We start from the raw sequence: 11,694 nt of genomic DNA on the forward strand, positions 1-11,694 counted from the left end.
ATTTTTTGGATAAATGAGATCAAAAAAAATTTAAAATGACTTAAATTAAATTCCTTTAATAAATATAAAAATTAAATTCGCCAAATAAAATTTCATTTCTAACAGTTTTTCATTTTAAGATTTTTTTTAAATAAAAAAATGTGAATATTTTAAAAAATTTATTGAAGGAGAAAATAAAAGATTGCATAAATGGATACTCAATGGATGAGAAAGTGGAGGTCTAAGAAAGCTGGACCGTAGATGTCTCAAATAGTAACGATTTTGACTCCCGTGATCTCGTGATATCTTGAAGATCGAAACAGAAACATCGTATCGTGCTGCAAAATAATCATAATAATAATTGAGGGGGTGATTCTAACGTGCGCGTAGAACGCGGTGCACGATTATTGGCGAAAACACCGCTTTTGGGCCCATTAGTTCTTTAGTGCTAATGCTGACGTCATTTACTTAAACTTACTAAAAAACAAAACTTATGTAATTTACAATTCATTTAAAATAAATTATTTTTTTATTATATTTCAATTAAAATTAAAATTTTATTTTAGAAACAATTCTAATATTATTAATAAAATTCTATTAATATATAATTATTTTGACCTTATATTTATTTTTTAATCTAATAATGAAAATAACATTATCATAAAATTTTATATAAAAATCCTAAATATCTCAAATATTTTTTTATAAAAAAATTCAAAAAAAATTATTTAAGTCAAGTTAAATAAAAATTTATTTATTGTTTAAATATCTCCCATATCTCTAGCTTATGTTGTATATTCTTTAAATCCTTATTAAGAATAATTTTTTTAAAAAAATAAAATTTTAAATAAATTTAGCTTATTATATGATTTACACATTAAGTCAATTAAATTGTTTTATAATAATTTAAATAATAAATAAATTTATAATTATTTTTATATAATTATAGATAAATATGACCGACATGAAGTAATTTGATTGATAATTGATAAATAATGTGATAAATTGAATTTATCTAATAATTTCTAAAAATAAGTTATAATTATTAAAGAAAAATCACAATTATAACATTTTTGTTGAATATTGTAAACGTTTTTTATTTTTTTTTCTCTTACATATAAGGTGAAGATTTTGGTATTTTAACTTGTTTGGAATTTTTTTTAAATTATCTTTTAATCATTAAAATATTACAAAGAGAATGGTTAATCGCTTTTTTTTTTAAATTTAATTATAAATGAGGTTGAAAAGAAGAGAAAAATATTTTAAATATGATAATTTTTTTATTTTATTTAATAAAATTTAATTTAATAGTATTAAAATCGTATTTAAAATTATGAAATCTGAAACTATATATAATTAAAGATAATATCGTATTATTATTTGTTTTTAATTTTTTAATAATTTATAAAATAATAACTAAATGAAAGAATTTAAGAAATAACATGAAATATAAACATATCAATATAGCAAGCTAAAATTATTTTAATATAGTTGAAGTTTAAATTTAAAATTTTATAATTTAAAATATAAGGTGGAATTCATAGAGCAAGGTTAATGAAAGGAGGGGAAAAAAATCAAATCTTTATGGATGAGAGAGAGAGAGAGAGAGAAGGGCCCATTTTTAAGCTAAAGCTAATTTTAAATTTAAAATTTGATCACTATTTATTCAATGTAATCTAATTTGGAGCTTATTCTTATTAGGGACTTATATATTTATTTATTTATGATAAATAGAGTGAGGAAATATAAAACCAAGATAGCTTATTTCAATGGGCCAATTGATCAACCACCCTCTAATAAGAAAAAGATATATTTAATATAAGATTGATTTTATATAAAAAAAAAATTAATAAATTTTAAATTAAATATTATCTAAAAAATTAATTTTATAAATAATTAAAATAATAAATATATTAATATGAGCCTTTCTCATCATAAGAGATAAACATGCTCTCCTGGACAGACAAGGCCTCTGTTCATGCAATCATTACCAGTAAACATCCAAACTTCCACTAATCTTAAATTTTTGAGGATCGTTAATGATTATTTTATTTTTAATTTAATTAATTTATTTTTATTATTATGTTAATTAAAAGTTATTTATAATAATAAAATCATAATATAAATTTTTTAAAAATTACTGAGCTCTAACTCTGTATAATTTTAAATTATGTTAAAAAAAAAAAAAAGAAACCGCCGTCTTTAACATCAGTGAACAGTTCAACATTCTCTTTTTCAAAATCTTTATTTAAAAAAAAAAAAAACAGTAAAAGTAGTAAGAAAACCTCTCTTTGAATCCAAGTTTCCCTCACAGCTGTATTTGATTCCTTTAACATTCACGGTTCTACATTTCCTCTTTACTCATCATTCAAACTGAGTTTGCTTTCGTGGGTGGTTGCCAAATCTTGGATTTATACTCACACTAGTATTGTTTAAAGATAATCAAACCAACCTATTTTTATAGATTGCAGTATCTAAAGCCTACAGCTTTGAGTTCTACTAGTTTCATTTCCTTGTTAAAGCTTATATTTCCAAGCTACAAGATTCTTTTTTTTTTCTTTTTATCTACTTCACTCTCTTTCACCCCTTTTGCTATTTCTTGGGTTTTTCCATTTCTTTGTTGTGTCCTGAGTGCTGGGTTAATGAGTTCTTTTGGTGGGTCTTCTATGTTGTTCTGAACGAAAGGCAGTGATAATTAGAGAGTGTGTGGAGATTTCTTGCTAAGAAAATGAAATCACATACTTCATTGCAACTTCTTTTTGTGGTTTATCTAGTTCTTTTTGTGACCTGTGAGTCATTTCCCAAAGATGAAGGTATGGATTGTTTCCTTAGTTCTCAGATCTTGATTCTTTATGGTTTTACAGAGCTGCGTAATTGCCGAGAAACTAGGGGAAAATATGAGAAACTAGGATTCTTAATCTTGCTGTTTTGGATTTCTTTGAAGGATAAACTCTTCTCATACAAGTTTATTGTCGCTAGGCCAAATTGACTGTTGCTAATTGGATTTCTTTGAAGGATAAACTCTTCTCATACAAGTTTATTGTCGCTAGGCCAAATTGACTGTTGCTAGATTTAGTATATAATCAAATATCAAGTCTCAAGATTTAAATTCATCTCAATTCTAGTCATTTTCCTACCTTGTTCTTGGTGAATGAACATACCGTTACTGGTACTGAAGTTTTGTGATCTGAATTGAAGTGTTCAAAGCAATGTGACGGTGCTAGGAGTTACTAATCGGGAAAATGTTAGATTTTGGTGTCCATATGTAGTAGTAAGTTGCTACGAAGTTTTGTTTCTTGTTTTTCGTTACTGAATAGAATACTGGACTTTGCACAGTTTGGGCACTAAAAAGGTTCAAAGAAGCTATATATGAAGACCCACTTCTGGTTTTGTCCAATTGGAACGCTATAGATGCGGATCCTTGTGACTGGTCTGGCATTTCTTGCTCTTCTGCTGGAGACCATGTTGTAAAGATGTAAGATATGATCATCAATTTTACTAGGTTCAGGATTCAATAGGTTGCAGACTTATGCTTTCCTATAGTTAGATCCCAATATAAAGTATGTCGGTGCATTTATAGGTGAATGATGTGATACTTTTTTTTTTTTTTTTTTTTTTTTTGCAGAAACATAACTAATTCATCTATCAGGGGATTTCTTCCCCCAGAATTGGGTCGGATCACACACTTGCAAGAACTGTATGTTTCTTGCACATGATACTGAATCTATGATACATTTTAGTTTTATGCATTGCATTTGAACTTTGCTTTCTTGTGTTTGATGTTTGTAGAATCTTGCATGGTAATAAGCTGATCGGGTCAATCCCAAAAGAACTGGGCATGTTGAAGTACCTCAAGGTTTTGGATTTGGGAGTGAATCAACTAAGGGGTCCTATTCCTCCAGAAATAGCTAATCTAAACAGTGTTATGAGAATGTATATATATATACATGTGTATATATTTTTGGGTTCTAATGGACTTTAATGATTGGCACTGGTGGGATTTCTAACTTTCCAGTTTACTTTATTGTTGTAGAAACCTTCAGTCCAATGGGTTAACAGGGCATTTGCCCCCTGAACTTGGCAATTTGAAGTCCCTTGAGGAACTTCTTCTGGATAGGAATAGACTTCAAGGAACTGTTCCTGCAGGTGGCAATTCAGATTTCCCATCTAACGTGCATGGCATGTAAGTAGAATATTCCTACACCGGAAGTGTTCTATGAAGTTCAGCATTTATATTAAGCAAAATTAGTTGCTTATGCTTACTCGGTGAATGATTTTGATGTAAACTCCTCATATGGTAAATGAAAATGGGAACGCATATAGTTTGATATATGTGAGTAGACAGACAAAGAATAGTTGATGAACTGAGCAGACAATGTATGCATTGTGTAACTTTCTACCTTGTGAAAAACTTGTAACTCTTTTAGCAGCATATACAGTATATATAGGTCATACTGGCAGTCGGGCAGATGATGTGAATCTGTCAATCTGAATATATCCTCTCTATCCTCTCATGGCATAATTTGCCTTTTGGATTGGATGAAGCACTAAAAATTATCTGGAATTTAGAAAAAGTGGAAAAATATAAAAGTTAAAAAAAAGGCTGTCCTGTAAATGTGTCCATGGAGGTTATCAGCATTAATTTCCAAGGATTTTTTTTTCAGTTCTCCCTTTCTTTACATGTTGTGAGTTGTGACAACTGATGCAAATCTTTCAGTGGATATTCTTACTGGATATGGAACCTACACTTTTGGCCACCATCAGAAAATGATGAAATTTTATTAAGGATGACCGCATTGTTAGAATTCTTGTGTCTTGGGATATGTCTATTGTCTAAATATATAATCATAAAAGTTGAACAGTATCACAGTGGAAATTAAAGTACAACATAAAGTCACATCAAACTATGATATGGTTTTGATTTTGTTAAAATTGTTGTCTGTGTTTCATATCTGCTTCAGGTATGCATCAAGCACGAACTCAACTGGCTTGTGTCAGGCATCTCAACTGAAAGTGGTAGATTTATCATACAACTTTTTTGTTGGAAATATACCTAAGTGCTTGAAGTATCTTCCAAGGTACGTTTCTGTGTCTTTCTTTTGCTGGTTTTGTTTGTTCTTTAAACTCACCTTTTCCTCGATTTATGTCATGCAGCACAAGCTTTCAAGGGAACTGCCTCCAAAATAAAGATCCTAAACAGCGTTCAGCTGCACAATGTGGTGTGTATAACGAGATTTTCTTTTTGGACTTGTTTTTTGTACTTCTGAGCTGTGGAATGGATAATATGAATTCATAAGTATTTCAATGAACAGTAAGCATTTGAAGAGTAATTGGATATGCAAAAAATGAGCATGTGGTTGTGTATTGATAAGTAGACTTCATCTGAACAGATACCTAAAAATTTGAAATACCCTCCCATGCGATAAAAGTTTGACTCCATGCTGAACTTCTGTAAATGCTTTGTCCTATAGTCTGAGACTCTTAGGGTCTATCCAGAATCAGTATGAGATTTCAAGATCTTGAGGCATTCGTATTTAGCTTATCAATATTGCCATTCTCTTTAAGGTCCCATGTTTTGAAAGAATAAACCCCGTTGTATTTGGTCTATATTTAACCAGGGGCAATTTTGAAAGCTAAATACAAATTGCATGAGGCCTTATATGTCTCTTCATTGCTTGTGCCATGGTCCACATAACCCTCAATTTGGGGTAATTTGAAGTGCGAATTCTACATGATAGTAACTACAATGGTGTTCTATGGGCGGAATACCAAACTATAGTAGTTGAAAGTGATGAGGCTTGTTTTGTAGGTGGTGCACTACCTACCAAAACCAATCAAGCATTCAACCCTAATCACCGGCCTGCTGAAGATGTATCCAAACAGCATCAGGAGGCATCAAAACCTGCCTGGCTTTTGGCTCTGGAAATTGTAACAGGAACCATGGTGGGGTCACTTTTTCTTGTTGCTGTTCTAAGTGCTTTTCAGAGATGCAATAGCAAATCTTCTATCATAATCCCTTGGAAGAAATCAGCAAGTCAGAATGACTACACAGCAGTATATACAGGTTTGCTTCCTTGCTGGCAAATCCATTACCTGTGTCTCATCTCTATTAAAGCTTTAACATTATTTGTTCAACAGTAATGCATTTAATTTAATTATGTTGATTTTGCACAGATACTGAACTGTTGAAAGATGTAGTGAGATTCAGTAGACAAGACCTTGAAGTTGCCTGTGAAGACTTCAGCAACATTATTGGCTCTTCTCCAGACAGTCTGGTCTACAAGGGCACCATGAAAGGTGGGCCTGAGATTGCTGTTATATCCCTCTGCATTAAAGAAGAACACTGGACGGGCTATCTTGAGCTCTATTTCCAGAAAGAGGTAAATGATCATTATTTATTACTGCATTTGAGAGTGCACTCTTCTAAAAGGTAAGTTAAAATTGTCTTTCAGGTGGCAGATTTGGCAAGATTAAATCATGAAAATATGGGAAAATTACTGGGCTATTGTAGAGAGAGCACTCCATTTACACGGATGCTGGTTTTTGAATATGCATCAAATGGAACATTGTATGAGCACCTACATTGTAAGTGAAGTTTCTGCATTGGGACATTGGTTTTAGGTTGTTTTATTAGCTCAAAGCTGAGCAATCAACCTGATTGCATGCACAGATGGAGAAGGATGCCAGTTATCTTGGACACGACGAATGAAAATTGTAATAGGCATTGCTCGTGGTCTCAAATATCTTCACACAGAACTTGACGTGCCATTTACCATATCAGAGCTAAATTCTAGTGCTGTATATCTCACAGAAGATTTTTCTCCCAAGGTACAGCCAATACCCAACGCCTTACTCCATTCTTACAAAGAAGTGAGGAAATTATTATTTTCTACACTATAATTTAATTTTTTTTTTTAAATCCTATCAAATTTTACATCTTTATACTCCAATCACCCTGGAGAGTGGAATTTTGAATTAGCTAAGCTAGCTTGGAAGTTAGAGATCAGGATCATGATAAGACTTGGTCAGCCACTAAGTTGAGAAGTGACCTTTGAGGGTTTTCTTAGGGGCAAGTATATTTATTTCTTTATTTCAGGTTATGAAATCTGTGTAACAGACTGTTTTTTATTCCTAATTAAATAGTAAATGTCATACCAGTTTATTTCCTCGTCAAAATTCAGACTCAGAGCCGAACTCCATGAGAAATTGTGGCCTTGAGAAAATCTTCTTACTGTCTATTACAGCTGGTTGATTTTGAAAGTTGGAACAGTATTCTTTCAAGATCAGAAAAGAACTCGGGCTCCATAGGCAGCCAAGGTGCTATCTGTGTACTTACAAATTCTCTGGAGGGGCGCCATCTTGATGTCCAAGGCAATGTATATGCTTTTGGTGTGCTTTTACTGGAAATAATCAGCGGGAGACCTCCTTACTGTGAGGACAAAGGACGCTTGGTAGATTGGGTAAGGATTCTTTTCCAAGTTCAAACATTTGCCAAAATTTTCTGCACAAATATCTTGATTATGTTATTGCATAACTTGTCTACTCTGCAGGCCAAAGAGTTCCTTGAAATGCCAGAAGTAATGTCTTATGTGGTGGATCCTGAGTTAAAACATTTCACATATGATGACCTCAAAGTTATATGTGAAGTGGTAAGCCTGTGCATCCATCCAGAACCCGCAAAGCGACCATCGATGCAAGAAATAAGCAGCACGTTGGAGAGCAAAATTGACACATCTGTGTCCCTGGAGTTCAAGGCATCTTCCTTAGCATGGGCAGAGCTTGCACTGTCATCGTGACTGAGTTGATGGCATGAAGCTAACACACTGTACATCAGCTATATACACCTGTAATACTCAATTTTCTTTCATAGCCCTTGTAAATGTTGGCGTGGTAAAAGAAACTACGAGTTTCTCGCGTGACAAAGTCAGCTGCCTTTGTATACTATTGAATGATGAGTAAAGTTATTAATCACCAAATATTTGATTTTGCTTCTTCGTTAAGAATGATGTAACATTTTTCTTCATTAAAATTATTATACGGCAAGCAAAATGGCAACCAAGTCTACAGCGTTGCTTTGTACTCAGCATTCTCTCGCCATCTATGATCTACCACCACAAAAGACTTGCCACAGGAACATAAAAACTCAACAAAAGAGAAACTGAAGAGGTAAAGCCCAAGGAAAGATCAAGTTTTTTAAGTAAAAGCATGTAGAATTTTTGCTTGTATTCATTTGCATTACGCATGAGCCACCCAAAATTGTGCTCATTGATGAGCAAACTACATATATCACAAATTTAGGTACCCAACTGATAATACACGGAAATGCTACGTATTGCTATCACAATCTTTGGACGATTTAAATTAAATAAAGAGACAAAACTACCATCAATGCTTCGGACGGGAGTAGTGATTGTCATTTGGATTCCTCTTTCCACTGAAAACTGCTAATGCCTTCCTTATTGGTGGTTGGAAAGGAGCTCTTTTATCAGTATGGTGGTTGAAGATGTTGTCCGAAGCAAAGAAATCATCTCCCTATATTATATTTTAATACATCAGCTTCAGTTTAATTAGAACACGATAATTTTTTAAAATATATAGGTGCAAACAAATCTATGGATGCAAAAAAGACCACAATGATGATAGCAGAAAATGAAGGCACCCACCTCTTTATTTGCTTTCTTCTTTGTCTTTGGGTAAAGGAATTTTTTTGGGAGTTGATCTTCACGCAGAATAAGATTCCTAGCAATGGCATCCCTTCCACCTTGCGGTAAAGGCAATGAAAACTGTATGGAACAAAATGTTAACGCATATATGCTCAGACAAGCTTACCCAAAAGAAAAGAGGAGCAGAAAACAACAAAGTATCCACATCCATGCATATGGCTAAGAACAAACAGAAGACACAGAACGATAAAGATATGGTGGACACCATTCCAAGCAGATTGGCTTTCAATCTCGCAACCAATCAACAGAAAAAATTTCCCTCCTATCCTATCCATTTAGAAGCATGCAAATGAAAATATGCACATGCTTTCATACAAACATCATAATCAGTTAGTACTGGACAAGGCAAAACACAACGAGCACAAATACAAGATAACTGTGCTAAACAAGCATATGCATCAAACTTCTTATATAATTTGACACCAAGATGCAAAAAGAACAGTAGAAACTCCTATTTGTTCATATGTGTTTTTCAAATCTTTTAAATTAGGAGCACACTTACTTTTGTACCTCGCAGAGTGATTCGTGGCCGACGGTCTGCCAAAATGATTCCATTCTCTCCAACTGTAACGGCTACCTTCCGTAAAGTGCCACCATTTCCACACTTTGGACAGAAAATTCTCCCAATTTCAGCAGTCACAGTGTAGCACGCATGGCATTTCAATATCCATCTGCAAATACAAGCATCTTAAAAATAAGCAAACCATGATTACGTACTCTAGAAGAAAAACAGCAAGCTAATCCTGGACGCATAGGTGGGTCAGAATGGGTACCTTGGGAGTTGGGAATAGCATTTAGGACATAATTTCATCAATCCATCACAAAGATTAACTCCAAAAAGAATTAAGCACAGTGTGAAGGAATCCAAGAAAAAAAGCAGCTTCACTTGGTCAGCTCACTAAAGTTGCATACCACCCCCCCCCCCCCCTCTCTCTCTCTCTCTCTCTCTCTCTCTCCCCTTTTTCTCTTGTAATTTGAAAACAAAAGGCAAAAGACAAATTTATAACAAAGGCAAATTTAAAAAGCAAAAAGAACGAAAGAAAATTGTTGTACTTTACTCATGAAACAAAATTTACACATTCACCAAGCATAATTTCTTAATATCACATTTACTTCATAACAAAATCATTTAAGTTACATTTTAAAAGCAAAAAATTTGAACTTATGAAACCTAATATTTTCACCAGTATAAGGTTAAGAACCAAGTTTATACCTGTGCAACTGGCGGATTTGCTTTCCTTCAGGTGCCAATAGTCGTAATCCCATTTGCAGAAGTACATTCTGCATTGCAAAGTCACTAGTTAAACAGGCTACACTGGACTCTGATAAGGATTTAAGCGTCCAGCTCTGCTCACTATCATCATCATCCACATGTGACACATCAATACTTTCATTGGTTTGGCTTAAGATCTCCTGGTGATCTAGTTCACCATTGACAATATCAACTTCACTGGCTTCAAGAGCAGAATTTGCGTTGTTGTCAGAAGAAGCTTCCATCACCAGAGAATTAGTAAACTCAAGCCCTGCAAGGGTGCTGTTCTCTTCTTTCACTTCTTGAATAGCATTCAAAGAACCTTCTTCCAGCCTCATTAGGTTTAGTATTGAAGTAAGACCACCGTCATCATTCTTCGCCTCACCCTCCTTAGAAATCCCATTTCCAGCATCTATAGTCTCAAAATTTCGATGAAATAGTGGATCTAGGATATTAGTTTCATTAGAACTGTTGCTATTCATATTTTTCTCCAGATCTTGCTGACTATCTTTTTCAGATAATGCCTCATAATATTCACGTCTAGCTTTCCTTCTAAGATATCTTCGATGAGTACTTCGACTAACAGCAGGCATCCAATCACCAGCATCATCATCAAATTGCCCCTTAGATGCATCAATTCCATCAGCTACCATCTTCTTCCCTTCAATACTTACTTCCTTTTTCTTCTTCGGATATCTCCTATGTTTCCTCAAACCATGTTCAACATCTTCATGCTTCTCAAAATGTGTTTCATTTTCAGCTACTGTTGAACCATCTTCAGATTGATCATCTGCAGGGATAATATTCAAGCTCATCTCTTTCAAGGGAAGGATCCTTGAATGGGCGTTTGATCCATCACCAGCTTCCTGTTCTAATGCCTCCCACTCTTCCAAATTAGGAACATTAGAACCCCAGCCAGGCATGTCCTTCTCAGGAAGCCTCTTCACATTGATTGTATGGATTGGGGGAGGAGCATCCCTAACATGTTCAGTTCCATGGATCTGTACCTCTAATGTGTAAGTTAGAGCAATGAGTTTGAGGTCAACATCTGACAGGGTCTGTAAGTCACCAGTTGCCCTTGCAAATTTGATAACTGCCAAGTGACACAGAAATTTGTAAGCAACCAAGCTATTTGTTTAGGATCAAGAACAACTTAATATAGCATCCACACCAAACAGGCACCAAACAATTCAAGCACTAATTCTTCAACAATGCGTTAAATAGAAGAGGTTGACAAGTGAAATCCAAGTTGCATATTAAAACCACTTCTTTCTTGATATGCTGGTTATTTTTTCTTTTACATTTGGAAATCAACAGGAAATAATGACTGCAACAAATTGGTGAGTGGACCGATTACCTTATATTTAGGTAATTGTACATTTACGTAGTACATACCACAAAATATCAAACAACCTGAAACTTCAAGCAACTTAAAGAGCAATTTTGGAAGAAAGATTTCTCTAAGTTTCTATTGGAAACTGAAATTAAGCAGTGATGACAACCTACAATTCCCTATAGACGGAAAAAGAAAATGAGAGATTTTGAAATACTTAAAAACACAATGCAAATTTTAAACTACATTAAACCAGTTCCATCAAGAAATACACCCTTGTTTTTGGCTTCCAATAAGATCATAAAACTCTATGTAAAATAACCTTTCGTCCACAAACATTTTCTTTTCCACCTGCTTTCCCGGAGACCAAACATCGACTCTAATCACAACTTCCCTCCACTCAGTTA

General features: G+C 33.7%; 2 protein-coding genes across 5 annotated transcripts in view; one reads left to right on the forward strand and one right to left on the reverse strand.

The window, feature by feature from the left end:
• The first annotated feature begins 2,228 nt into the window (after positions 1-2,228).
• On the forward strand, positions 2,229-7,966 carry LOC131174804 (probable LRR receptor-like serine/threonine-protein kinase At1g63430). Of its 3 annotated transcripts, XM_058138782.1 has the most exons (13): positions 2,229-2,792; positions 3,316-3,454; positions 3,605-3,676; positions 3,769-3,912; positions 4,013-4,162; positions 4,941-5,057; positions 5,134-5,198; positions 5,789-6,043; positions 6,154-6,359; positions 6,432-6,564; positions 6,650-6,807; positions 7,224-7,439; positions 7,530-7,966. In XM_058138782.1, exons 1-13 carry the CDS (start codon positions 2,708-2,710, stop codon positions 7,773-7,775), a joined length of 1,986 nt encoding a protein of 661 aa, XP_057994765.1. In that variant the 5' UTR covers positions 2,229-2,707; the 3' UTR covers positions 7,776-7,966. The 3 variants fall into 3 exon arrangements, with proteins under 3 accessions (XP_057994765.1, XP_057994764.1, XP_057994766.1); XM_058138781.1 differs by having other exon boundaries at positions 2,255-2,792; positions 7,224-7,966; XM_058138783.1 differs by lacking the exon at positions 3,316-3,454 and having other exon boundaries at positions 2,256-2,792; positions 7,224-7,966.
• Positions 7,967-8,138: 172 nt separating this feature from the next.
• LOC110643519 (RNA-binding NOB1-like protein) overlaps positions 8,139-11,694 on the reverse strand; it is a 4,035-nt gene continuing 479 nt past the window's right edge. The window contains exons 2-5 of one of the 2 annotated variants that reach the window (XM_021795914.2): positions 9,916-11,047; positions 9,205-9,373; positions 8,643-8,762; positions 8,139-8,511 (exon numbers count right to left, since the gene is read on the reverse strand). In XM_021795914.2, the coding sequence (XP_021651606.2) occupies positions 8,365-8,511; positions 8,643-8,762; positions 9,205-9,373; positions 9,916-11,047 (1,568 nt within the window). In that variant the 3' untranslated portion in view covers positions 8,139-8,364. The remainder of the gene's footprint in view (positions 8,512-8,642; positions 8,763-9,204; positions 9,374-9,915; positions 11,048-11,694) is intronic. The other variant, XR_009145023.1, reaches the window with a different exon arrangement.

Source organism: Hevea brasiliensis, chromosome 16, assembly GCF_030052815.1.
Source record: "Hevea brasiliensis isolate MT/VB/25A 57/8 chromosome 16, ASM3005281v1, whole genome shotgun sequence".
Classification (NCBI taxonomy): Eukaryota; Viridiplantae; Streptophyta; class Magnoliopsida; order Malpighiales; family Euphorbiaceae; genus Hevea; species Hevea brasiliensis.

Bases quoted from the DNA above. Each gene is read 5' to 3' on its own strand.
- LOC131174804 (XM_058138781.1), top strand. From the start codon at position 2,708: ATGAAATCACATACTTCATTGCAACTTCTTTTTGTGGTTTATCTAGTT. The intron at 3,913-4,012 runs GTATATATATAT...TTATTGTTGTAG, and splicing joins CTAAACAGTGTTATGAGAAT to AAACCTTCAGTCCAATGGGT. The intron at 6,808-7,223 runs GTACAGCCAATA...TGTCTATTACAG, and splicing joins CAGAAGATTTTTCTCCCAAG to CTGGTTGATTTTGAAAGTTG.